The following is a 25,905-nucleotide window of genomic DNA, read 5'->3' as shown; positions in this document are numbered from 1 at the left end:
GACCCTTGGAAGTTGACCTCAGTGTCTGGGCTGAATGTTGGAGGTGGAGACACTCCTTCAGGCACACTGGACTGAGACTGTTTAGGGCTGTAAAGGTCAGCACCAACACTTTGAATTGTGCTCGGAAACATACTGGAAGCCAGTGAAGATCCTTTAGAACTGGTGTTATATGGTTTTGGCGGCCGCTCCCAGTCACCAGTCTAGCTGTCGCATTCTGGATTAATTGCAGTTTCCAGGTCACCTTCAAAGGTAGCCCCACACAGAGCGCATTGCAGTAGTCCAAGCGGGAGATGACCAGAGCATGTACCACTCTGGTGAGACAGTCGGCAGGCAGGTAGGGTCTCAGGCTGCGTACCAGATGGAGTTGGTAAACAGCTGCCCTGGACACAGAATTGATCTGCACCTCCATGGACAGCTATGAGTCCCCCATACCCACCCACACCATGTCCCCCAAGATAAATATTTCTGTTGTGTCTGGATGCAATCTCAATCTGTTAGCCGCCATCCATCCTCCAACCACCTCCAGGCATCTAGCAGCTATGAATTAGTTTGGTAGATACATTATATTTTTAATTAATGGAACTAAAGAGTGAAAAAATTATCAGCCAGGTAATTTGGGATTTGCAGTTTATTTGGTACTAACATTTTATTCAATCTAGGAAGGTTTAAAATTAACCTTTGATTTTGGTAAGAAATAATGCCAACAATCTGGTTGAGAGTCTATTTTATACTACATTGGTATCGTATCCACAGCAAAACAGATGAAAACCATTCAGTTTGCTTATAGATGTGGTGTCTTTCCACTGGATCTCAAAATCAACTTCTGATCTCGTTTCTCAACTTTCAATCCCATCTTCTCCAGGACAGAATTGTCAGCCAGTCCCTGCTGCTCCATCCGTGCAATGAGTTCTTGGTTTCTTTCATTCTGTTCCGTGAGGTTGCGAATTGTATATACTGCCCACTGGCTTACAACTGTTGAAAAGAGTTAAGGAATTGATCCCATGTTCATTTCCAGTTAATGTATATAATATGCGGCACATGTTACAAATACTTGTATTTCAATAAATTAAACAGACTGATTAAATCCATATTGTCATTTACAAAAGTCACTTTAACCACCCAAAAGTCTGTGTTAAGGGAATGTCAGTTCACAGATATCAGAAAAACAGGCCATGGTCCTGTACTCAGCTACGTGTATGCCACTGCTATGAAGGACAAAGTAGAAGCTCTCATGACTATGTACAGAATTACAGTTAAAATCAAATGTGTGACCAAAATATTCAACATGAACCTAGTATGGAAGAAGGTTTTAATGCAGGAAATTAGGTGTAAGAAAAATGCATCCAGACCAAAATCCCCCCCCCCTTATATTTTTAATAGCATAAACATAAGCAGAGCCTGTTAGGTCATGCCAAAGGCCCAACTAGTCTGGAATTCTGTTCCCAGTGGTGAATAAGGTGACAATGGGAAGCCTGCAAGCATATTTTCCATATTTTAATACGTTCTATCATGTATATTTATATTTTAGCATTATTGGTTGTACTTTGTTTATAATATTTAAGTTATTTCTTGACATGTGTTGCTTCTGTAAAATGAAAAATGAATTACCTTTTTAAAGTCACTAAACTATAACTACTGGTTTTGGAAGACACTTAGAGCTAGGATACCCTGCAATGATCCATTCCTCTTTCATGGTGGTCTCCCTTCAAGCAAAGTTTCAGGCAAATGTTAGATCCAGGTTTAATAATTTCCATCATCATTAATAAACTACATCCTGAGCATTCCATTAAAACTATTTGCTTAAATGCTGCAAGCAAGGTGTTATGTCACAAAATGTAATTGCTCTCAAAAACACCAACAGAGGAGACAAGGAATTCCAACTCTCCATGCAAGAACAAAATGCCTGCAGGGCACCAATTATTTGCTACATGTAGCTTCACATACAAGAGAAAGCTGTGCATAATTTACTCGTATCCTTCATAGTTTCTTGCTAAGTTCCACATGGCCATTCACCTTCAGGGCATAAGCAGAGCTGTCTGGAGTCTGGGTGTGGCAAGAATACCAGTCAAAAGAGTGAAGACTAGAAAAGTATGGAGGAGTATTGGTCAACATGGATCACTGCTGTGTATCCCATGTAAATTTAATAAACAAGAAAAGCCTAGTTTGAAGTTGGATCTTCAAGTATACTAGACTACTTATTTTTACTGTGAATTCCCTCTAACAACCTCAGACCAAAGCATGAAACACAACTGTTTATGACCAGAGATTTGTCCTAATTAACAAAATGAAGAAAGATAAGTAGATGGATATAATGCTGAGGAGGGAAACAAAGACAGCCATGTAGTCTGGCAGTGGAAAGTAACACAGTGCTAGTTTACCCAAGCTAATGCTATTTTGGCAATATCTTAATTCAGGAACAGATCTGAAGCAGAGCTCCACCGATTTTATTCACTACTAGCACAGAGAACATGAAGACCTTTTCAGAGAGCTGTACCATATTGTCAACTTGGTAGAAAAGGATAGTGATCTCCAAGTGTCACAGATTCTAATTATGGTCACATGGCACTCAGCAGCACATTATTAGCATTTGATTGACTTGAGTACAGCTTTCTGGAAGAATGAATGCTAAGAAGTTGTTTCTTTAAAAGCTGGTTGCAATGTACAATCCTCTGCTTTAAATATGAAAAATTAAGACCATTGAGGATATTTGCCATGTTAGGACAATCCAAAAGGGTTTATTGCACCCACAATATAAACATGAGTACCAAATAATATAGTTTTAATTATAAGAGAGTGACCCAGACTTGCAGCAGCAGGGCTTAAGAGAGCGATGGAGCCACTGTCTCATTCACAGTCCCACCCCACATATTGGCTGGGGTGGAAGGGCAGGAGCCATGAAGGAGGGATGGATCAGACTTGTTGCCATCACAATGGCAGCAGATCCCTAACCAGCCCAGTTCTGACCCGTCCTGAAACACCAGCAGTATGGGAGACACACGGAGGCACTTCTTGATAGACATGCCTATGTCAGGCAACCCTGATCCAGTCCAGTGCATTGGGGCCCTGAACAGGGGCTCTCAGTAACTAAACAAAGGATTGGAAAAAGCAGGTTATCAATATAAAGATCAATATGGATTCTCATTGTTTTAACAGAGCATTTTCAAGTTTAGTGTATTCTGTTTGTGTTTATGCCAATGAACTTTTAATTTTTTTAAAAAGACCACCATGTAGAGAACATCAGCTTCATGAACTGGCCCGCTGATTAAGAGTGTCTTCAAACATTTGCAAGGGCAGAGATATTAAAATTAAATTACAATTAAAGTATACTGCTGTAGAGTGTGATTGAACAATACAAGTGCTATAAACAAAACAAACCCATGATATAAATTATAAAGTGTCACATGGCTTCTGTGTTTGTCATATCCCCCTTTTCCTACTACCAGTATATTGCCTGCTTGGGGGAAGGTTTGTGTGCTGCAGCTTGCTCACAGCTTTCTCCTTCCCTAGCGCACTCTTGCAATGGAGAGTCATGAATATGTATGATTGCTCTTAACATGCTGAGTGAGCCTGAGACTTCTGGATGGCTGGATGCAGACCCATACAGACTTAAGTGTCACGAGAGATTAAAGCGAGTCCCCAATTAATATTCACATTACCCTCTTGTTCTTACCCAAAAGACAGATAGAAAATTGAACATATTCTGAAGTCCATAATCCGACTAACACTTTAAGCACTTTATTGTATAATCAGCCTTAGAAAGCGAGTGCTTCTAAAGTTTCCATAGTTACTATAAATAGGAGCATGAGCCCATTGGTTGCCAAACCTCACAAAATAAAACAAAACACAGCAATCACACTAAACCCAATTTTGCAGGTTTGCTTTACATTTCTAGAAAACCATACAAATGCATAGCACTGCAGTATGCAGAATTATGTTAATCATATGACAAGGTAATCACTTGGATCTCCTATGAAAAAATATAGGAACCCCCCCCCCCCAAATTAGTTCAGTTCTGTGTCTTCAATTACAATTTTACATATTTTACAGTAAAATCCTATGAATATTTACTTGATGCCAAGTCTTACTGATTTCAATTAGATTTTCTCTCAGATTTTGCACAACCCTTCCATTGCGTTCCCAATCTCAGCCTATAAAGTGCTAAAGATACCACTTTCCTAAACACTCAGCTGAAAAAAGAGAGCTCCTCTGTGTGCGCGCACATGCAAGTGTTTGTGTTTTCCAAAAGAACTGCAGCTTATCAGGCAAACATGCAGTTCCCCCATCCAGACTGAGATCTTGTGCTAGTTTCCCACTGAAAATTTTGTGCTCTTCAATGTTCACACTGCAGGATCTTAGAGCACAAATAGCACCCAGGGAGGGGGGTTGGTGGAAAACTTAACCAATGCCCCCACATGGCCACTCTTTCTTTAAAATAAGAGCTGGTATTAACTATACCTTCAATTTAAAAAGTGTGAGATACTCCAGTACAAAAGTATATAGACTGGCAGAGGGTGGTTAACTGCCTGGTGCTCCCCTTGAAATGCTCCCCAAATCATTTTTCTCACAGCTAGACTCCAAGGACTCCTCGTTTTTTCCTGCTCCAGATTGTAGGGCCTGAACCAATGGAGTTACAGTGGTACCTCGGGTTACAGATGCTTCAGGTTACAGACGCTTCAGGTTACAGACTCCGCTAACCCAGAAATAGTACCTCGGGTTAAGAACTTTGCTTCAAGATGAGAACAGAATTCGTGCTCTAGCAGCACGGCGGCAGCAGGAGGCCTCGTTAGCTAAAGTGGTGCTTCAGGTTAAGAACAGTTTCAGGTTAAGAACGGACCTCCAGAACAAATTAAGTTCTTAACCCGAGGTACCACTGTGTAAGAAAGGAGATTTCCACAAAAAACCAGGAAGAACCTTCTGACAGTAATAGCTGCTTGATAGTAGCACAGACTCCCATGAGAGGTACATAGTGGACTCTCCTTCCTTGGCGGTTTAGAAGCAGAGCTTGGATGGGCACCTGCCAGGTATGATCTCCTTGAGATTCCTGCCTTGCAGGGGGTTGGGCCAGATGACCCCTGGGGTCCCTTCCAGCTCTATGACTTAAAGTAACCTAGGAGAACCAGTGGGTGCCGTTAGGATCAAGCTTCCACCCCCCCTTCCACTGATTTTGTCCTACAAATGCTGCCCCGCCCTGTTTTCCTAAGCGAGCACAAATTTTGGGACATTCATTTGCCCATTAGTTTCACACCAAGCAGGGCTGATCCAGTCAACATGACCCGATTGTATACATCTGTGAAGGGAAATGAAATCTTCATAATATTGCAAGGGTTAAGGAAGTCCTAAAAACAGCTCAACCCAGCGCCTGATACCACCAGGCAAGTTGGAAAGAGTCACAACTCTCATATCCACAACTCCTTTAGAGGGAGGGAGGGAGAAGGAATTAGCTAGGCCTGCTTTAAACAGCTGACTGGCCCAATGCAACAAGCCGGAACTTGCCTAAAGATCAGAATACAACTTTGCAGTCAGATTACACAGTTTGCCAGATTTTGTGATGTGGTTTCAGTGTTTACTAAGTGTGTACAGAAATCCATATTTTATGTAAATAGAATGCACAAAATGCATAGTTTAATGGGGAAATGCATTGAAAATAATTGAAAAATGCGAATTTTATATAAAAATGTGTATAAAATCCATACAATTTAAAGGCAGAGTTTTAATGTATTCTTTAAACACACACACACACAGAGTGAGAGAGAGAGAAGAGGACAGACCTCTGAGCACCAGTGAAACTGAAACTATTGCAGAATGAGACTGCTCAATCCCTCCCTACTTAAAGGACATGGGCTCCATTTTGTGGCTGAAGAGTGCGAAGGCATATTGATAAATGAGAATGTACCCTCCCCAGACATGGAATATTAAGAAGAAAAGCTGACAGAGCAATGCTTGTCTCCCACACAGATTAAAGCCCCAGCTCTTTAAAAATAAAGGAATTAGGCGCTGAACTGACCTCCACTGCAAGCAAATGACAGCCAGGATGCACATGGAGTGGATCTCCACTTAACCCATTTATTTTCCAGGAATTCTTCACCCAATAAAAGGTTGTGCCTGTTATTGCTACAACTCCCCCCTCCATTCTTTGTCTTTTCCTCCCTATGACTTAATTATGTGTTGTGATCTCACAAGAACTCAGCCTAGGGAGAGAAGTACTTCCAAGCTTGCACAGAGTGCTTTTGCCTCACCACTAAATAACTACCCCAAACTTATACCTCCCCAAAACTCAGAACTCATCAGCAGGTTGGCCCCCCTGGTTTCCTTGTTCTTTCTCTCCTTTTTTCATTCCACAGCAAAAAAAATTCCTACAGTGGTGCCCCGCAAGACGAATGCCTCGCAAGACGAAAAACCCGCAAGACGAAAGGGTTTTTCAGTTTTTGCATCGCTTCGCTAGACGATTTTCCCTATGGGCTTGCTTCGCAAGACGAAAGCCCATAGGGAAATATCCGGGGACCTCTTTTAAATGCTGGCGGTGGGGAGCAAAGCCTTTCCCCCCCCCCTCCGGACTTCAGAAGAGGTCCAGGAAGGCCGGCGGGGGCGAAAGGTTTTGCTCCCCACCGCCAGCATTTTAAAAGCGGTCCGGGATAGCAGGGAAGCACTTCCCGCTATCCCGGACGGCTTTTGAAGGCAGGCGGGGGAGCAAAGACTTTTGCCCCCCGCCAGCCTTCAGAAGAGGTCCAGGACCTCTTCTGAAGGCGGGCGGGGGGCAAAAGTCTTTGCTCCCCCCTGCCTGCCTTCCCAGGAGAGCGGAAAACGCAGCGCTGCCTTCCCGCTTTCCGCGGAAGGCAGGCAGGGGGGAGCAAAGACTTTTGCCCCCCGCCCACCTTCAGAAGAGGTCCAGGACCTCTTCCGAAGGCGGGTGGGGGGCAAAAGTCTTTGTCCCCCCTGCCTGCCTTCCCGGGGGCTTTTAAATCGCCCCGGGACTGTCCCGGGGCAATTTAAAAGCCCCCGATGGCTTTTGAAGGCAGGCGGGGGGGAGCAAAGACTTTTGCCCCCTGCCAGCGTTCAGAAGAGGTCCAGGAAGGCCGGCGGGGGCGAAAGGCTTTGTTCCCCACCGCCAGCATTTTAAAAGCGGTCCGGGATAGCAGGGAAGCACTCCCCACTATCCCGGACAGCTTTTGAAGGCAGGCAGGGGGGAGCAAAGACTTTTGCCCCCCGCCCGCCTTCGGAAGAGGTCCTGGACCTCTTCCGAAGGCGGGCGGGGGGCAAAAGTCTTTGTCCCCCCTGCCTGCCTTCCGCGGAAAGCGGGAAGGCAGCGCTGTGTTTTCCGCTCCCCAGGAAGGCGGAGGCTGTCCGGGGCGATCTTAAAATGCTGGCGGGCAGCAGCGAAGGCTTCGCTGCCGCCCGCCAGCATTCTAAAAAACCCCGGGACAGCGGAGGCTGTCCGGGGCGATTTAAAAGCCCCCGGGAAGGCAGGCAGGGGAGCAAAGACTTTTGCCCCCCGCCCGCCTTCAGAAGAGGTCCTGGACCTCTTCCGAAGGCGGGCGGGGGGCAAAAGTCTTTGTCCCCCCTGCCTGCCTTCCAGGACCTCTTCTGAAGGCTGGCGGGGGGCAAAAGTCTTTGTCCCCCCTGCCTGCCTTCCCGGGGGCTTTTAAATCGCCTCGGGACTGTCCCGGGGCAATTTAAAAGCCTCTGGATGGCTATTGAAGGCAGGCGGGGGGGGGAGCAAAGACTTTTGCCCCCCGCCCGCCTTCAGAAGAGGTCCTGGACCTCTTCCGAAGGCGGGCGGGGGGCAAAAGTCTTTGTCCCCCCTGCCTGCCTTCCCGGGGGCTTTTAAATCGCCCCGGGACTGTTTTAAATCGCCCCGGGGCTGCCTTCGCTGCCGCCCGCCAGCATTTTAAAAAACCTCTGCTGTCCCGGGTTTTTTTTAAAATGCTGGGGGTGGGAAGAAAAGCCCTTGTCCGCCGCCCCCCAGCCTTCAGAAGAGGTCGGGGGACAGACTGTCCCCGGACCTGGTCTGAAGGCGGTTTCCATAGGAACGCATTAATTAATTTTCAATGCATTCCTATGGGAAACCGTGCTTCGCAAGACGAAAAACTCGCAAGACAAAAGAACTTGCGGAACGAATTAATTTCGTCTTGCGAGGCACCACTGTATTTTGCCTCGAATCACAGAGTCACCAAACTACAAGGTGGGTACAACGACAGCATTGGGCAGAATCATGGTTATGTAGAGCTGCCACAAGTGTATTGAATATAAACAGGTAAAAGAGGGGACACAAATGCAACCTGAAAGTTGGTACAACTGGAGATGGGGGGCACATTACATTTAAAAGTGCTTTGGAGCACCTTAGTGTTTTTAAGGCTTTTAATCTTCACCTAAGGCAGCTTACTATGACAAAGCCTAAGAAGTGCAATCTCCTAAGGCAGGCGCTCTTATATCATGTGCTTCAAAAGCAGAATGTCAGCTCAAAGCAGTGACTTGTGATTATTAATTAAAAAAAATATGGAAGGAGTTTCATTATTACAGCTTAGGACAATTAAGTATTTTAAAGCTCATAAGTAAGGCACCTATTAGGCTTTCTTTGAAAGTCTGTCAAATTTATAAATGTCTACATTTAGAAAATATATATTTTTTTGTAAAAGCAGGCACTAAATTCAAATGTATAATGCTAGCTTGTATGCGGCACATACATTCTTGCTACAGAGGCTGCCCATATTTTTAAGTGGCATTTTTAATAGAAACCTATAATTTATATGCAACTAAAAATCCTTTGGGTTTAAAAAAGGAGAAGAAAAAAAATCACACTCTTGGACAATGTAAAGCCAAAAACATTCCATGCCTAAGATATTCAGTTTTAAGAGTTATTATATATCTATCTCCAGATGGGAACATATGCAATTAATTGTCAGTGTTTAAACACTGTCATGAAAATCCATGGAATCAGAATAACTGAATGTGATACAACATGCAACAATGCATTTTGCACTCAGTTGCTTTATCCAGAAATATGCAGAGTTGTGAAATGTCACTTTAATTTATTTATCTGTCATTAACACTCTCTACCACCTACATAAACATGCCAGTTGGGCAAAAATTGTTAACAAACAATATTTCGGTTCTAGTGGGACCTACAGCTAAATGTGGCTGGCAATTCCTCGCTCCCTGTTGCAGGCAACCAGCCTGTTAGGACCGGGGCTTCCAAACTTTTTCCTTTGGGCCACACTTTCAGAATAAAAATCTGCTGGTGCCACAATGAATTTGTAATTGAGAAGACATACATTGGAAAACAAAACACAGCTGCCTTAGAATATGATCATGGGACATCTAGGAAGCTACCTAAGAACAATTCCTGTTCACAACAATAGGTCACGGAGAACAGTAGAAGAATAGCACATGCTCTTGCTCTCATTTTGAAAATATATCTATCCACATTCCACAAATAAATAAAACACATTTTGATACAATATGATACGATACGATACTGCACTGAAATGCTTTAATGTTTCTTTGATTGTCTGTGAATCTTCCTGCCACATCCTCTCCTGTTGCACCAGTGCTGTGGTAGTGTTGGTGCACCTTTTGAGAACCACAGTGTTAGGGATTCACACAAATCAATTTCCTCTCCACCCGTTTTCCCTTTCCAACTAACATGGACCATTCTGCAAGTGCCAGTGTTACAACAAGCAGGCTCTCTCCACATTTGGCTGTTGCAGGATGTGGGGATTTACTTTTGGTATTTCTGAAAATCTTGGTGCTCTCACCTTGCTTCTCAGGGCTCCCGTTTTGGTTCCAAACCTATGAGCGTGGGGCCACCAACTTGACCATTAGGGCAGGTGATAGTAAAAGAAATGAAAATATTAAGAGGGCTTTTCTTTTAATGATAGTGTAGGGTTTTTATTAAAATAAATTGTAGGTTCTCACAATTCCTTCAATTTTAACACTACAATACACACCAATGTTATGAAAGTATGCAAATGTACAAATAAAAAATAACAAGTAATTCAATATCAAGAAATGGCAAACATGGTATAGCTGTTCTGCCAGGTACCTTTTATAAGAATTTTTTCTGAAACATTGATCCCCATATGGGCAGGTTCTTTAACAGCATTCTAAGAATGGCAACGGTCCCGATATCTTGGAAAGAATCTAGAATAATGGGTGTTTACAAAATGTGCCACAAGTTTGGGATTCTTAACTATTTTTTAAATAAGGGAAATCTGACCTTTGTGTTACAGAACTATTTTTCTGTAGCATGCCTACTAGTGACACAGAATTGGAACATCTGTGTATCTCTCGTTGAAGACAGAATATATGGTCTACTGCTGTATCAGAAAAAAATTAAGAAAGAAATTACATGCATTGTATAATACAAATGATGTAGATGATTTTGTTGAAATATGGCATCCATTTAAAAAATACTTTACTGATAACCCTGAAGAATGGCAGCTACCCAAATCGCAGACTGGACTTTGGCAAAATTAACTAGATTGGTCAGTCCTGGAGGTGGGAGAGTTGGAATTTTGTTTTTGTATTTTTTCTTGTTTTTTTGTAATTGTCATATACAGTCATACCTCAAGTTGAACGGGATCCAGAACGGATCCCGTTCGCATCCCGAGGTACCACTGTATTGGAAATTAATAAAACTATATTTTTAAAAAGAAAGAAATGTCAAACATAATCAGGGCCAGGGAAAGGTAGACAAAGTGCTAATACTTTTACCTAAAATGAGAGTTTGTTTATGTCTTAATGGAATGAGAGAATGAAGTGAATCTATATATGTTTTGGAGGTAGAAATAAACATTAGCAAGTAGTAAATCAATTGGACCCTCTGGCATTTGTTGACCTTAATTATTAAAACAAATGAAATGATATTGTTTAATTACAGATAGATTGGGTGAAAGCACAGTTAATTTCAAATAATATTGTTAATGTATAATTATTAGCATGCTATTTCATACATTTACATACCGTAAAATTAGTTGTATTTGATGAATCAAGCAGTTAAAAAAAAAAAGATTAACCAGCCAAAACATTCCTTAAAATATATGTGACCAGCCATTTCTGGGCCAAGGGCCTTAGCTATCTCTCTGGGGGCTGCATACCATTAGCTTTTTCTTTTTTTCTTTTTTTTTACACATTGTTAAAAATAAAAACAACAACAACAACTTCTTAAAAAGAATGGACACATTTGGGGGAGCACAAAAAGCTTTTGGCTTCACAGTATCTCAGTTAGACATCTATCGGAGCAGTCAGTAAAAGCATTTTTAATTAATTTTTTTTATTGGGGGACTGGGGGGGCAGGAAAATACTTTCTGGGTGGGGGAACCACAATGGTACTCAAATATTCGAAGAATTAATACTAGAATGGTTCTCAACTAAGTTATGAACAAGCCTACTAGGTTTCCAACCCACAAACCAAATGCAGCCCATAGAAGTGAATTGTGGCTTGCCAGGGGCTTAGCAACACTGCTGCTTTTGCAATCCCAGATAGGCAGCAAACGGAAAAGGTTTCAGAAGCCCCTGGTGGGGCTGGTGTGTACTCTGTTTGGTTTCGAGAGTTGAAAACTGTGCATGCTTGGCTTAAAATCCCAATGTGAAAGCTAAAACTATCCCCATTTATTTTGCCTTCCTCAGCAAAGAGCCAGTTTGTGTCTTGCAGAGGCACCATATTACATCAAATGTATTATTTTTGTTATTTACATTATAATTTGTAAGAAACAATATAAACAAATGAATATTTTCCCCCCAATGGGTACAAATCTATGAAAACATAGCTGTTGTCAAATAAAAGTACTTGTAATTCATATTTGATCACCATTTTAAAGCTACTGTATTCTATTAGTTGTCTGTTTTGTGGTAGCCACTATAGTTCACTCCTTCAGAACTTAATCACATCCCTGTTTTTTGCTCTCCTCAGCAGCATGGATTGTTTTCACAGCATGAGGCCCGTCTCAAGCTACACTTTTAAATATGAAATGCTCATCGGTTTCCCCAAGAAAGTCTTTCCTGGCATGACACAAAACAAACTGCCATTGTTATAGACCATAGCAACTTGATTTCTCCTAGATTTAACCTGAGGTTTCATAAACCACAATTATACTAACCGTTGCCATGAGGTCAAAAGTATTTTGAATCTACCTCTGAGATGACTGTCAGACTGAATATAATGACAGAAAATGTTCTTCAAATGGGTATATGTAAAAATTAGCTCGCATTTATATTTTCAGTATTTTATCCAAACTAAAGGGTCTGTATGTGTGGATAAACCACTGCCATTGCAATAGGAGAGCATAAGAGAAACCACAGGTTTTCCTTTCACAAACGACGCCAATTTTGTCTCCTAAGTAGCCAGTTGAATGATCACCCAGAAAGGCAGCCCTGCTTTTTCCTCTCCAAATATTACCGACATTTTGGTCGCAAGAGGACTTGCCAAGAGGACTGTGTTAACATAACACAGAAGCTTTAGTATAAAGGTCTTTGGAGTCAAAGAGCCACTTATTTTCATCAAATGTTAAATGGCATATTATCATCAGAACCTTTTCTCACTACCTTCTCAAGAACTGAATACAAGATCACTCAGACTACACTCCTGTAATTATCTGCTCTAAAGTAGTTCCAGGGATTCCTATGGGACTACTCTAAAGTAAATAGCCCCTGTTTCTCCCTTCTAATGCTGGAGTTTTCTTTTTATAAGAGGTAATCCATTGGGGAGTAAGCTGGTTGCAACATAAATGAAATATTTAAAAAATGCATTGCATTTAAAGTTTTACCAACATTTAACAGACTGACTGGGATGAACTGGTGGAATAAACACTGCACTGCAAGAGAGTAGGGCTCACTTTCTAACTCAACTGAAAACCTCCTTTGCACTCTGAGGCAAATTCAAATAATTTGTGGCCCTCAAAGTACCCAAACTGAATTCAGCTCAGTGCCTTTGGTCAGAAAGATGGATAGTTTAGCCACTAGCCTCAGTTGCTGCCATATGTAGAAAGCTGGGAGATTTGTTATTACTTATTTATAAATGCATTTATATACACTATCCTGTCAACAACAAAAAATCAAGGCGGTGTACAACAATATGTGTATAATAAAATATAAAAACCACGAAAAATAGAAATAAAATGACAGGCTAGTCAAAAGGTTTTAAACAAATGCATAGGCCTGTCAGAAGAAAGAAAAGGCATCAAGAGACATCTGGAAGTCAAGAAATGCCTGCCATATCTCTGCTGGAAGAGGGTTCCATAGCATGGGACTGACGGTACAGGCAACCCCCCGTTTGAAACGTCAGTTGTAAGGCATAAGTGGTAAGTCCACCCTGCCCCCTTCAACTGAATGCATGCAAAATGGTTGCTGCCTGGACTAAACACGGACTTCTGGCTGAGGCCTGTTGGGCATCTGAAAGAAGCTATCCATAGAAAGAATATTTGGTATCTATGGCGTATATTGCAATAACAGAATTCACAATGATGTAGGACTATGAATCAGTTTGAAATGTTAAATATTAACAAAAGTGTGTGGGTGCATACATATACATATATGTATATGCATGTGTGAGAAAGGCAGAGATAAGAAATAATATTCTAATTCATACAAAGATGGTGCTTCTCCCTTTATTGCATCATTAGAATTTATTCACAAACCATACTGGTAGTACCACACTATGTAACCAATACCACAAAGTATTCTCCATCCTTGTAGCATCTGAAGAGCAGTTAAACCTCTCTAAAGTTGCCACAAGAATTCTGTCCAGAGCTAAACCCCAAAAAATTTTTGGGAACTCTCATATGTAAAAATTTAAAGATTTTTCAAGGACTGCGTAAGAATTTCGAAAAAACTGGAAGTTTTTTTCCTTCCCAGAAGGAAGTCAATAAGACTCATGAGATTTCTCAGGATGATTTTGCTTATTTCCACCATTTCTTTCATGCAGGTGATTGTCTCTTACTATTAATTTTCCCTTCCCTTTTATTCTGGGATTAAACCTAAATTTTTGTGATATCATTTTGAAGAATACAATGAATGCTAGGCTGAGGGCTTTACTGGCTAGTCATAATAATTAAATATTACACACAATATTTACAAGGCAGATTATTTACTGCATACTCACTTTCAAAAACAACCTTGTTTAACAAAGTTTAATAACCAACAGCCATCTTTCTTAGTGGTGGTTCCACTGGAATTTCTCCACCAGCCCTAACAACAGAAATATCTATTGTTCTTTCATCAGATAATACCAGATATACGAGTTGGAAATATTTTTTCCACTGGTCAGATTTAATAAGGTATGTAAAACTGATGAGCTGCTTACTAACTCATCTACCTGTTCATTTCAGCTGACTGGTCAGATGTCAGTTGAAGCAAAAGCTTCAAGACTAGCTACAATGACCAAATTTGGTTAGATTCCATTACAATCCGTAATCTAAAGTGACAACAATGATTCTGGGATATTCAGAAAGTTAGAGAACACGAGATAATGTTCAACCAGGCCCATTTGTTTTAAGACTAAAAATAATGTAGTTTCTCCACTTCAAAAGAGGCCATTTTTGTATTTAGTTAAGAGATTTAAACCTCTCTGTCAATTTGCTACCCCAGCCAAAAAAAAGCAGCCTCGGTGTTTTGTGTTTTACCCCCTCAAACTTGTTTGCATAGTATTTTATGATATTCTGATCTCATAATACAGTACAACATTCCCAGCAATTAAATTTCATACAATTAACAAGTATAACCCAAGACAAAAGAGTAGACAGCCAAAAACACACACAGAAAAAAAGATTTAAAATATGTTATGCAAAATGAAAACCGATGGCCATTTAATAAAATGATTCTCTTCGTGTTAAAAATTAAAATAAATATGACAATAACCCTTTTCTGATGCAAGCTATAATTTTTCCTAAAATAGGCAGTAGAAATTATAATGTAGGTTTAGTACTGGTGGTAAAAGGTTAACAAATGAGTATACCAGAACACTAGAGTCAGCGGTCAACTCTGACAACCTGGGATAGAATCCAGAGGAAGTTAAAATAGGCCAATGCTTATTCCCACTCCCACAAAGGGTCCACTGGATTCAATGGGACTTTCTTTTGAGTTGTTATGTATAGGATTGCCCTTTGGGCAGAATAATTCTACGCCAAGGTCTCACTGGATTGGAGTGGCAGGGACACCATTACATTCCAAACCCTGCCAGCTCACAACAGCCAGGATTGAAGGGAAGTTTCCTTGGTCTTTGTTTGTTTGTAGCTCTGGGAATGGCTGAATGACCCAAGGAGAGGATCCTTCTATGGGATTTTGGATCCCAAGCTACCAGGGCTCTGCAACACCCTGTTTTGATGCCACGTTGAACTGTCAGTGGAAGAACTGGCTGTTGCTTCTTACTGACCACCGACCCACAAGCCACCAATTGAGGGGAAGTGGGCTAGGATTGTGCTATGTCTCTCTGAAGTCTTTACAACTGAAGTAATGTTTTCTCTAGGCGGGAGTTTTAAGATACTTTGAGGCACAAGGACAACACACGTTATTCCCAAAGCATTCACATCTACATCCCTACCTCCAGCTAAAATTACATCAGAAGGAGTAATTATTTATTAATTTAGAAAGTTATTGAAAGGATACAAGGATTATTGTCATCAATGCTGCAGTTATCCAGGATTAATGGGATGCCATCTAGATCATAAACCTGTAAGAAAAGAAAAAAAATTATAAAATATTTCTCCTTGGTGGATAAAAATACACAAACATAATATATATTTAATATATTTAATATATTTATGCAGCAAGAATATTTTACTTCCAACAGTTATTTTATTGTAACCTATTTAATTTATTTATCTCTATACAGTGCTTAAGAGATATTTTTTATATATTAAGCGGTTCAGAAATTAAATAATCACGCAATTTCAGATTAAACAATCTCAATGCATGCACAATTAAAACCAAACTTGCAACTATCCAAAACATCACAATACACTATTTAAACTAGTCTCCTACAACAAAAGTATAGCAATATACTTTTAAAACATTTGGATATGCCTAGGCATGCCAACTCTAGGTGCAAAGCTCTCTTTGACACAGTAATTACCAATTCAGACAGTTTTCATTCCAGAAAGTATACATCAGAAGTAAGTCAATTTCTAAATGGAGAGTTGGGCAACAATGATAAGTGAACACTACAAGGGTTTGTTTCATTACATATAACAGGTCTAAGGATTCAGCATGTGATCTGCAGTGCTGTCAGTTTTAATATAAAAAACAAAGGCCATTCCCAATCCTCACTACTGTGAAATGGCTTTATTATTATTATTATTATTATTATTATTATTACTTAAGGTAAAGGTAAAGGGACCCCTGACAGTTAAATTCAGACGCAAACGACTCTGGGATTGCAGCGCTCATCTTGCTTTATTGGCCGACGGAGCCGACGTTTGTCCACTTCCGCAGACAGTTTTTCCGGGTGATGTGGCGAACCAGAGCAGTGCACGGAAACACTGTTTACCTTCCCGTGGAACGGTACCTATTTATCTACTTGAACTGGCGTGCTGTCAAACTGCTAGGTTGGCAGGAGCTGGGACCGAGCAACGGGAGCTTACCCTGTTGCACAGATTCATACTGCCGACCTTCCAATCAGCAAGCCCAAGCGGCTTGCTGGTTGCTTGGGATCGAAACAGTGGTGTAAACCACAGCACCACCCGCGTCCCTTATTATTACTTAATCATGAACCAAAACAATACCTCCCCACCACAGGTTGGGGCAGGGCAGGGCTGTCATTAAATGCCTTCCACAATATACATATCACTCATAGCTACTATTCCCCACCCCATTCCCATTTCCAATCACACTACAGTGGTACCTCGTAAGACGAAATTAATTCGTTCTGCGAGTTTTTTCATTCTACGAGTTTCTTCGTCTTGTGAAGCACGGATTCCCTGGGTATTAACTGTTTTAAGAAAAAGGAAACAAACTCGCAAGACGTTTTCGTCTTGCGAAGCAAGCCCATAGGGAAATTCGTCTTGCGAAGCAACTCAAAAAACGAAAAACTCTTTCGTCTTGCGAGTTTTTCGTCTTACGAGGCATTCGTCTTGTGAGGTACCACTGTACATATTACAGTGGTTTAGAGAATTAGTTCCCAATCCAGAATCCTCCATTAAATTTCACTTCATCCGTGCCCTCACTGGGTGACCTTCTGCAAGCACCTCTCTCTCAGCCTTGGGCTTCCCTGCTTGACTCAGGCCTTGGTCAGTCGCGCATCGTGCCAAACTAGAGAGAGAGGAAAGGAGGCCTGGGCTCCTTCCCAAGCCCTGCGCCAGAGGGAAATACCTGCCTCGCCCAACATATATGAAGCACTGCTCACCTGCAAAGAGACTGTAATGTGTTAGAGGAAGGATCAGGGGCTTACACTGCCTTGCTCCTGTTGATTAAAAAACAAATCCCCTTTTAGCATTTGCACAAGGAACAAGGCAATGGTAAGCCTTGTTTTTGTTGGCACACTTGTACATGCACACAACTTGTACAAACAAAAGTGTCTTTAAGAGACAAAAATTGTAGGATTTCTGCCCTGGGTTTACAAAGACAACTATAAACTGTGGCTTCCCTCTTGAAGCCTGTCACATGGACAAGCTGGGCCCCACAAAAAGGTGTTGTGCTGTATCCCTGTTGCAAATGTTGCCTGATCTTGTAACTGAGGGCCTGGGGTGGAGGGACTTTGCAAAGACAGAAGTCCCTGCTCTAACTTCAGTTCCAGTTTTTCATGCCAAGTGAACCAGCCTGGACGTCCAATGAGCCACAGCAGCTTCCAGTTAGCCTGTTATTAGAGGTGGGCAACCTGCTGTCGTTAGCTTTATATGTGAGATATTGTCCCCACACAAAGGCAAGGTGCAAATTCATGTCTAACCCAAAGAAAGATGGGGCATTTATTCCCTGCTGTTTAAAGATCTCAGAGCTTAGGGTACAGGCATGTTGGCTTATAATATATGGCACTGTGGCTTGTGGCAAACAAGTCTATTATTGGAAGCTACCACATCCTGCAAAACTGCTGAAATACTTGTGGCTCTTTTTCCCAGGGTATACATATGCTGGAATGGCAAAGGCTCTGATGTGACATATATGTCCCATACGAGATGGATGGTGTAAGTAGCAGAGATTCTTTCCCAGCCACAGCAGGAAGCCCCATGCCCACCCATTGAAAGCAAAACTATGATCATTGCCTCTACCATACTTAAAAATTGCGTTGCTCTACTGACACTATGAAACATTTAAATATATACATATGAGGGGAAAACTTTTTCTCTCCTGCAAATGTAACGATAATTTTGACCTTTTCCTTGCGAAGTCTATATATATTTAAAGTGTCATTCAATAAAAGTGGCTGTCTAGTGACACAATTGTATTAATGTCTTACAACAGATATCCCACTGAAATTTAAGCTGACTGTACAATATTCGCATGTCATTAAGTTAAACAGAGCTCAATACACTCAAAACAAAGCTAGAAAATGAGTTCGCACTCATTGAGAATATTGAGGACACCCTTCTTTTTCTTATTACTAACCTCCCCCATTCCCTAATCTCAATCTACTGCCCATCTTTCCCTCTACTACTTCAGCATCGGCATAGCCAGGATTTTTGTTTGGGGGAGGGGAGAACCTCAGTTAGCTATGTATTTTTATTGATTTTTATTCATGTACTTCAGCATAATTCAGAATTTCTCTCTTCTTCTTTTCACCTTGCTTGTCCTTTCATCAAGGAGCTCAAGGATGCTTATATGGTTGCTTAGTCTTCCTTTTGGTTGCTACTATTGCATATGAAAATGTGCATGTTAACTGCATTTACCTAATTAACATCACATCTAATCTTGTTCTCACACTGCTCTCATTCATTCTTTGAAAAAGCATTTTTGAAAACGTAATTTACTTGTGTGGATTTAGAAAACTAGCTTCATCTTACTGACTGCATAAACCAACCCCATATGAGATGAATGTGATGAGCATTATTACTGCAGCACAGTAACTGAACATGAACACTGGAAATCAGGAGTGCAGCAAAGCTTACAGGGTAGCAAACCCTGACACAAAGCACGTGTTGGCCTTCCAGTTATCTGAGCCACTAAAGGATTGAGGTTCAGCAGGGATAAGATACTGTCCTGTTAGCTGGGGAAAGCAGCTATTGGTTACAGGGAGACGTCCCTGAATAATATTTCACTGTGTGGAATAACTGTTATTTCTTATACTATGAAAAATAATACAATGAGATACAGACATTCATGCATTAAAAATACATTTCATTTTTTTTTGGGGGGGAGTCAGCATTATCATCTGTAATGTTGGCAATAAGAGACTGGAGAAGTGACTTCTCAGGCAGCATTCACAAACAAAGGAAAAAAGATGTGCTCTTGAACTATATGCATCTTACAGTTTTGTATTATTTTGTTTACATCATTTCATATTTAATTTTCTTATTTGAAAAAAGAACTTGCTCTTCACACAGCTTCAAATGTTTTGTACTGAGAATGTAAGAACCTACCATTCCACGAATGATAATAATAATAATAATAATAATAATAATAATAATAATTTATTTATACCCTGCCCCAGCCACTCTGGGCGGCTTCCAACAGAATATTAAAATACAATAGTCTATTAAACATTAAAAGTTTACCCAAACAGGGCTGCCTTCAGATGTCTTCTAAAAGTCTGATAGTTGTTTTTCTCTTCGACATCTGGTGGGAGGGCGGGTGCCCTCCCACAGGGCGGGTGCCACTACCAAGCATTATCTTCTGTAATGTTGGCAATAACTACCCTCTGCCTGGTTCCCTGTAACTTGGCTTCTCGCAGCGTGTGAACCGCCAGAAGGCCCTCAGCACAGGACCTCAGAGGCACCCCACAAGTGAGAACCCAGGGGTCTGAACACTCATCCCCCACCACCACTTTCTGAACACGGCCCAGGAGGATGGAGCGGAACTACGGTATAACAGTGCTCCCAGCTCCCAGCCCCTCTAGACGTCCAGAAGGATGTTTTGGTCGATTGTATCAAAGGCCGCTGAGAGATCCAGCAGAACTAGGAAACAGCTCTCACCTTTGTCCCTAGCCCGCTGGAGATCATCAAGCAGTGTAACCAAGGCAGTTTCAGTCCCATGATGAGGCCTGAATCCCAACTGTAAGGGATCCAAATGGTCCGCTTCTTCCAGGTGTGTCTGGAGTTGTTCAGCAACCACCCACTCAATCACCTTGCCCAAGAATGGAAGATTTGAGACTGGGTGGTAGTTGGCCATGTTGGCCACATCTAAAGATGGATTTTTTAAGAAGCGGTTTGATAATTGCCTCTTTCAGTGGGTCTGGGAAGGCTCCCTCACAGAGAGAAGCATTCACCACCCCACGAAGCCTATCGCACAGTCCTTCCCCGCTAGCTTTTATAAGCCAGGATGGGCAAGGATCAAGGAGACAGGTGGTTGGTTTCACTCGTCCAAGCAGCCTGTCCACATCCTCGGAGGTAACAGATTGGAACTGATCCCACGTAACTTGACTAGACAGGACTCTAGCACTATCCCGCCCCAGCCCTGCTCCCACAGTGGAGTCTATCTCTTCCCGAATCTGGACTTTATCTGCAAAAAAAAAATTCAAAATCACTGCAGGATGTAGTAGTAGGTGGTTCCGTTCCGCTAAATTGCGAACCGCCTGAAAGAATCTCCTGCTGCTGTTTTCTGCAGATGCAATAGAGGCAGTGAAGAAAGTCTTTTTCGCCGTCGCTACCGCCACTTGGTAGGCTCGACATTGAGCTCTAACCCATGTCCAGTCAGCTTCAGAATGAGTTATCCGCCACCGGCACTCTAGCCATCTCAGCGATTGTTTCATTGCCCTCAGATCCGTGGAAAACCACAGGGCTGCCGGGCCCCATGCAATCAGAGAGGGCACTTTGAAGCCAAACAGTCAATAGCCCTGGTTAACTTGGTATTCCAGCGGACCAGCAGAGAATCAGCTGAAAGGCCATCAACATGGGATAAAGCATCCCCTACCACTCTCTGGAAAACATTTGGATCCATTAAGTGGCGGGGGCGGACCATCCGAATCGGTCCCACCTCCCTGCAGAGGGGAAGGGTCTTTAAAGTGTTCTTTAAATATAGCCATGAAAGCAGATTTATGCTGAACCTAAACTTGAGTAGCATAGTTTCTAAGAACTCTCTGTTATACATGATAATTCTTCTACGGAGTCAAAAAGATTTTCAATGTAGAAAAATCATTACTTATAAAGCAGAACAATATAATTCTATATAAAATATTTGAGAAAAGAATGTCTAACTTTGAAGAGTCAACTTCCCTTTAGTTTTAATTTTAGTGTTTAGCACATACAGTACTTAAGTGCCTTAGATAAGAATCAGGTCAACTTATGCAATCAACAGTACAGACACCTTACTTAATTTGTTTAAAATAGCGTTGAGATAAGAAAAGTTGAAGTGGTCTTTGTAAGGAGTGTATGCAATAGAAGATTTCTCTCTCTCTCTCTCTCTCTGCTGATCTCATGCTGAGGTTGCAATTCCCAAGATTCACTTGCAGACTGAAGCAGAGATCTCAGCACCACAACCACCCAAGTAGTGGCAACTTCCCAGAATGACACACCCTACATCCTATTGCAATTATGATTGGACTTTATTACAGTTTCCACAAGTGATCCACACACACACACACACACACACACACACACTAACTGCAGTGTCATTGCTGAAAATATCTCTTATTTGACAGCTGGATGGTAACCTTTCATAAAAAAAAAACTGATGGACTGCAACTTTAATAATTTTTGCATTGCTTTTACATTTCCATCGTTTTTATAAAGGAGGACTAAAAAAAGAGAGACCTGAACTATATGAAGGGAAATAGCTTCTTGGTCCTCCAAGATGAATGGATCTTACTTAAGTAGCATATACATATTGGTCAGGCTTTAATATGTTTAATATGTTTGTATAAACCTGTAACTTACTTTTGTGATTTATGCATCTATGAAATCTATATATTTACAACAAAGAATATACAATAACCAAGGTATGCAATGTTGTAGTACTTAAGCATTACAGTATAGAGATGACTGGAGCCTCAAGTGTTTCTGAACAGGGCAACACATGAAGCAAACTATCACTAGATTATATGCCACTTTTTAATGTCAAAGTTAAAGCTAGCCAGGTTTCATGGTGCGTTAGCTTCCTCTAGAAACCTGGCAGCCTAGCAAAAACCAAAACAATAAAACCCTGCAGTGTGTGAAACACCACTGATTTTTCACATCAGAGAAAGAAATACAGTACATTTCTACCAATTACTTGTCTTAACTAATCTAGAAACTGATTTAATGGAAACCTTTAAAAATATTTCACTTCTTAAAAACCATTTCACTTTTTAGTTGAGTTTCCTTTCTGACACATCCACCAAACTGTTGGTCTATAAAAAGAAAAATACTGCCCTAAGATGTGGGCCCTGTTGGTTCATACAAACATTTATTTCTTAACATTTGATGATTAACAGTAGAATGTGTGGGCTTATTCCATTGGAAACCATTACGCTTGAGATCATTGTGAGATCAGAGGCACAGCATTTCCCCCTTAAAAGGTGCAGAAGGCTCTTTATGGATGGTGGTAGCAGGGATTGGGGGTGGGTAGGGGGAATGGAAATCTTGTCACCTGTTCTGAAGCAGGAAAGGAAGACCCTACCATGACTGCAGTGTGCTGCATCCTCCACGACATCTGAGACAAGAGACGTACATCCAGATCTACCTAGCCCTGGTGCCAAGAGGGATACAGTGCTTGCAGACTATGTTCAGCATCCTCCTCCTCTACTGATTAAACCCAGTTTGTGGATGCCAATCAAAAATGGACCAAAAGAAAAACCACCAAACTGCGACTGCAATCCTGCTCTTCCCTATAGCCCATGTGACCTCTTGCACACATCTTTGCTGGAAATATGCCTGATATCAGTGCTATTTTTCTAGAAAAAGAGGAACTCAACATGAATGCCTCCCTCATTCTCTTAGAATGGCAATGGCACCCACCTGACCACCTGATAGGTGCAGGAACTAAGTTCTAGTGAGTTCCAGTTGAAAAAAACCCCTTGCCTGAAATACTTCTTACATGTTCAATGCTGCCCCTATCACGGCCCTCTACCACCACCCAGCCACGAGACATCTAAATCAAGGTGAAGATCATTCGACACATTTCTGAACATTGAGGAAGACCCTGTTGCTCCACAACATATCATTCTGTGCATGCAAAGCATTAGCTAGCAAACCCCATGTGGGGAAGCAGTTCCTTCAGTGATAGGTTTCACTGATTCCTTAATGAGGCAATACAAACAAAAAAGAAAATCATTCCTGATCCTGCTACAGTTGTGTGCTACTAGCAGACATGGATGGGAATGGGTATTTCCAAAAAGGCACATCTGACCTGTTCAGAGGGACCCAGGTGAGCCTATGCAAAGGGACCAATGATAAGCATTTGTATCTGTATGCTTACACACATAAGTCACCCTTACAGAATGAGGGCTGAAGTGGATTTTACTGTGATAATGATAATGAAGATGATGGTGGTGATTACAGAAATTGTTTACAGGGTGTGTTTGACAGTTCAACCTTTCACTTAACAATTGTTAGTACTGTATGAGGTAATCCAAGAGGATTTCATAATTTCACCTCTCTCCCCCCCCCACCCCCTTTCATAGGTTGATTTTGAGAACAATTACTCCAGGCAAATACAAATCCCACTGGCAAATTAAAAGATCCTATAACAACATTATCAGTATAATTATGTCCATTTTCTTCACGTCTTTGAGACTCCACTCTCTAAAAGTTTCAATTTAAATCAACATTTGTTCAGCCTTTAGTTTCCTCAGTACTTATACATCCAGAAATTAAATGAGGCAAGAGAACTGAAATCTAGCTGGACAGCTTGTTTTACAATTGACCATGTGTCCATCACAACCTCCTGCATCTTCCTGAATAAGAATGGAGACATTGTACAGCAATCCCCTCTTCACCTACAAAGTATCACTGTTAATTCAGCAAGATTCCCCTTCAAACATATTAAAAGTTGTCGAAAGATCTGTCCTTATTAAAACTCACCAATTCTCTAGTCTCACAATTACAAATGAAACTTTTAAGCAAGTATTAGTTGGCTAAAAATCCAAGTTTTTTTCTTACATCCATTCTATATTCAGACTTTTTAAAACACACACAGCTTTGGACCAATTTACACATTGCAATTGCTATATATGCTGCCACAAAACTGCTTCCTTGTGATTTGCTCCGACATAGCAGCAGCAATGGGTAAAAACACAGAAAATGTGGCTTGTGCACTTCACATGGGCAACTCCCATGTTGGATCAAGGCAGGGGGATATCCTGGCACAGCCACTTAGCCACTGACTGCATGCCATTTCTCGTAAGACCTTAGAATAAAGTAAGCATATATGTAAGGCAGAAGCTGCCAGGTGCAGAGAATGTTCATCAGATGGAGGGGGATGCTTCTATTCCTGAAAGAGGAGGATTCCCCCTATGGAGACAGGCAGGGTCTTCAGTTTGCAAGGTCCTCTCCAACCCCTTCTCTCCCAATGACCCTGCCTGCTCAAGGGATGGTTGGGTCTTTGTGTCTCTCTCTGTGTGTGGAGAGAAACACTTGCCTGAGTGCTTGTTTTGTGTGGATTTCCCCTTTGTCTAGTCCTCTCCTTCGTCCTGTTTGCTGTATCATCTTTCTGAGTGAATTTTTTCTCTCTGTTTTCCTGTTGGCTGCCTCCTCCAGCTTATTCATTTCTACTTCATTCTCTTTGAGAGCCAGTGTGGTGTAGTGGTTAAGAGCGGTAGTCTCGTAATCTGGGGAACCGGGTTCGCTTCCCCGCTCCTCCACCTGCAACTGCTGGGTGACCTTGGGCCAGTCACACTTCTCTGAAGTCTCTCAGCCTCACTCACCTCACAGAGTGTTTCTTGTGGGGGAGGAAGGGAAAGGAGAATGTTAGCCGCTTTGAGACTCCTGAAGGGGAGTGAAAGGCGGGATATCAAATCCAAACTCCTCCTCCTCCTCCTCTTCTTCTTCTTCTTCTTCTTCTTCTTCTTCTTCTTCTTCTTCTTCTTCTTCTTCTTTGTTTTTATCCCCCACCCTGTTCTCTGGGGAGACTGTAGGGAGCAGCTGGATTTTGACTGGATTACCAGGCAGGCACAGGAGGAGTCCACAGAGGCGACACAGGGCCAGGAGCTTGCGTTTCCTGCCTCTTTCTAAAAAAAAGCAGGAACGCCATTTTGTTTCAGCAACTCAAGTGTTCCTGGGATGGCCCCAGCAGCTCCTAGAGACGTGATCGCTGCACCTGTTGGTCTAGCAGTTTCGACTGGCTGCATTATCACTGCACTTTTGGGTCCCAGTGCTAACTGGAAGTTTGAGCAGCTGCTGCAGTGTGCTCAGTCGCATTGCTTTTCCCACCTTTTCTCTGCATCTATGCACAGGATGACTGCACCTCTGCAGGGCAGCCTTTCTCCTTGCAGTGTTGGCACAGAGGAGATCTATGCATTTGGAGATTCCAGGCAAGCTGCCTTTGGTGATTCTCCAGGTTCTTTGTCAGAGCAGGTGAGCATGAGTAAGGGGGAAGCCCCCTCTGATTCTGAGGCCTTCCTTAGTTCAAAAAAATTCCCAGGATTGCTTCGGACCGCCTGTAGAGGAGGCACACAAAGAAGAGCCTCAGAGGATGATCTTAGGGTCCAAGAAGGTTTATACAGAGGTATGAACCTCATGCCCCTTAAGGTCTTGTGGTCCTGAGCCATTTTAAGGCTTTATAGGTCAAAACCAGCACTTTGAATTGGGTCCAGAAACTAATTGGTACCCAGTGCCATTGGCTTGCCCCGGGGAGCAACCTGGCCATTCAGAGCCTTCAGAGGCCGACCTACATATATCATAATTGGGGGGGGTG

The 25,905-nt window shown here is 41.9% G+C and overlaps 1 protein-coding gene across 1 annotated transcript in view; it reads right to left on the bottom strand.

Annotated features, from left to right (window-relative positions):
* Positions 1–610: 610 nt before the first annotated feature.
* ATXN10 (ataxin 10) overlaps positions 611–25,905 on the bottom strand; it is a 67,200-nt gene continuing 41,905 nt past the window's right edge. Inside the window, exons 10-11 of the mRNA XM_081913340.1 lie at positions 15,598–15,661; positions 611–972 (exon numbers count right to left, since the gene is read on the bottom strand). Of these exons, the coding sequence (XP_081769466.1) occupies positions 782–972; positions 15,598–15,661 (255 nt within the window). The 3' untranslated portion in view covers positions 611–781. The remainder of the gene's footprint in view (positions 973–15,597; positions 15,662–25,905) is intronic.

This window comes from Podarcis melisellensis (genome assembly GCF_964234715.1).
Source record: "Podarcis melisellensis genome assembly, chromosome: 5".
Classification (NCBI taxonomy): Eukaryota; Metazoa; Chordata; class Lepidosauria; order Squamata; family Lacertidae; genus Podarcis; species Podarcis melisellensis.
This window is presented reverse-complemented; position numbering and strand designations above follow the sequence as displayed.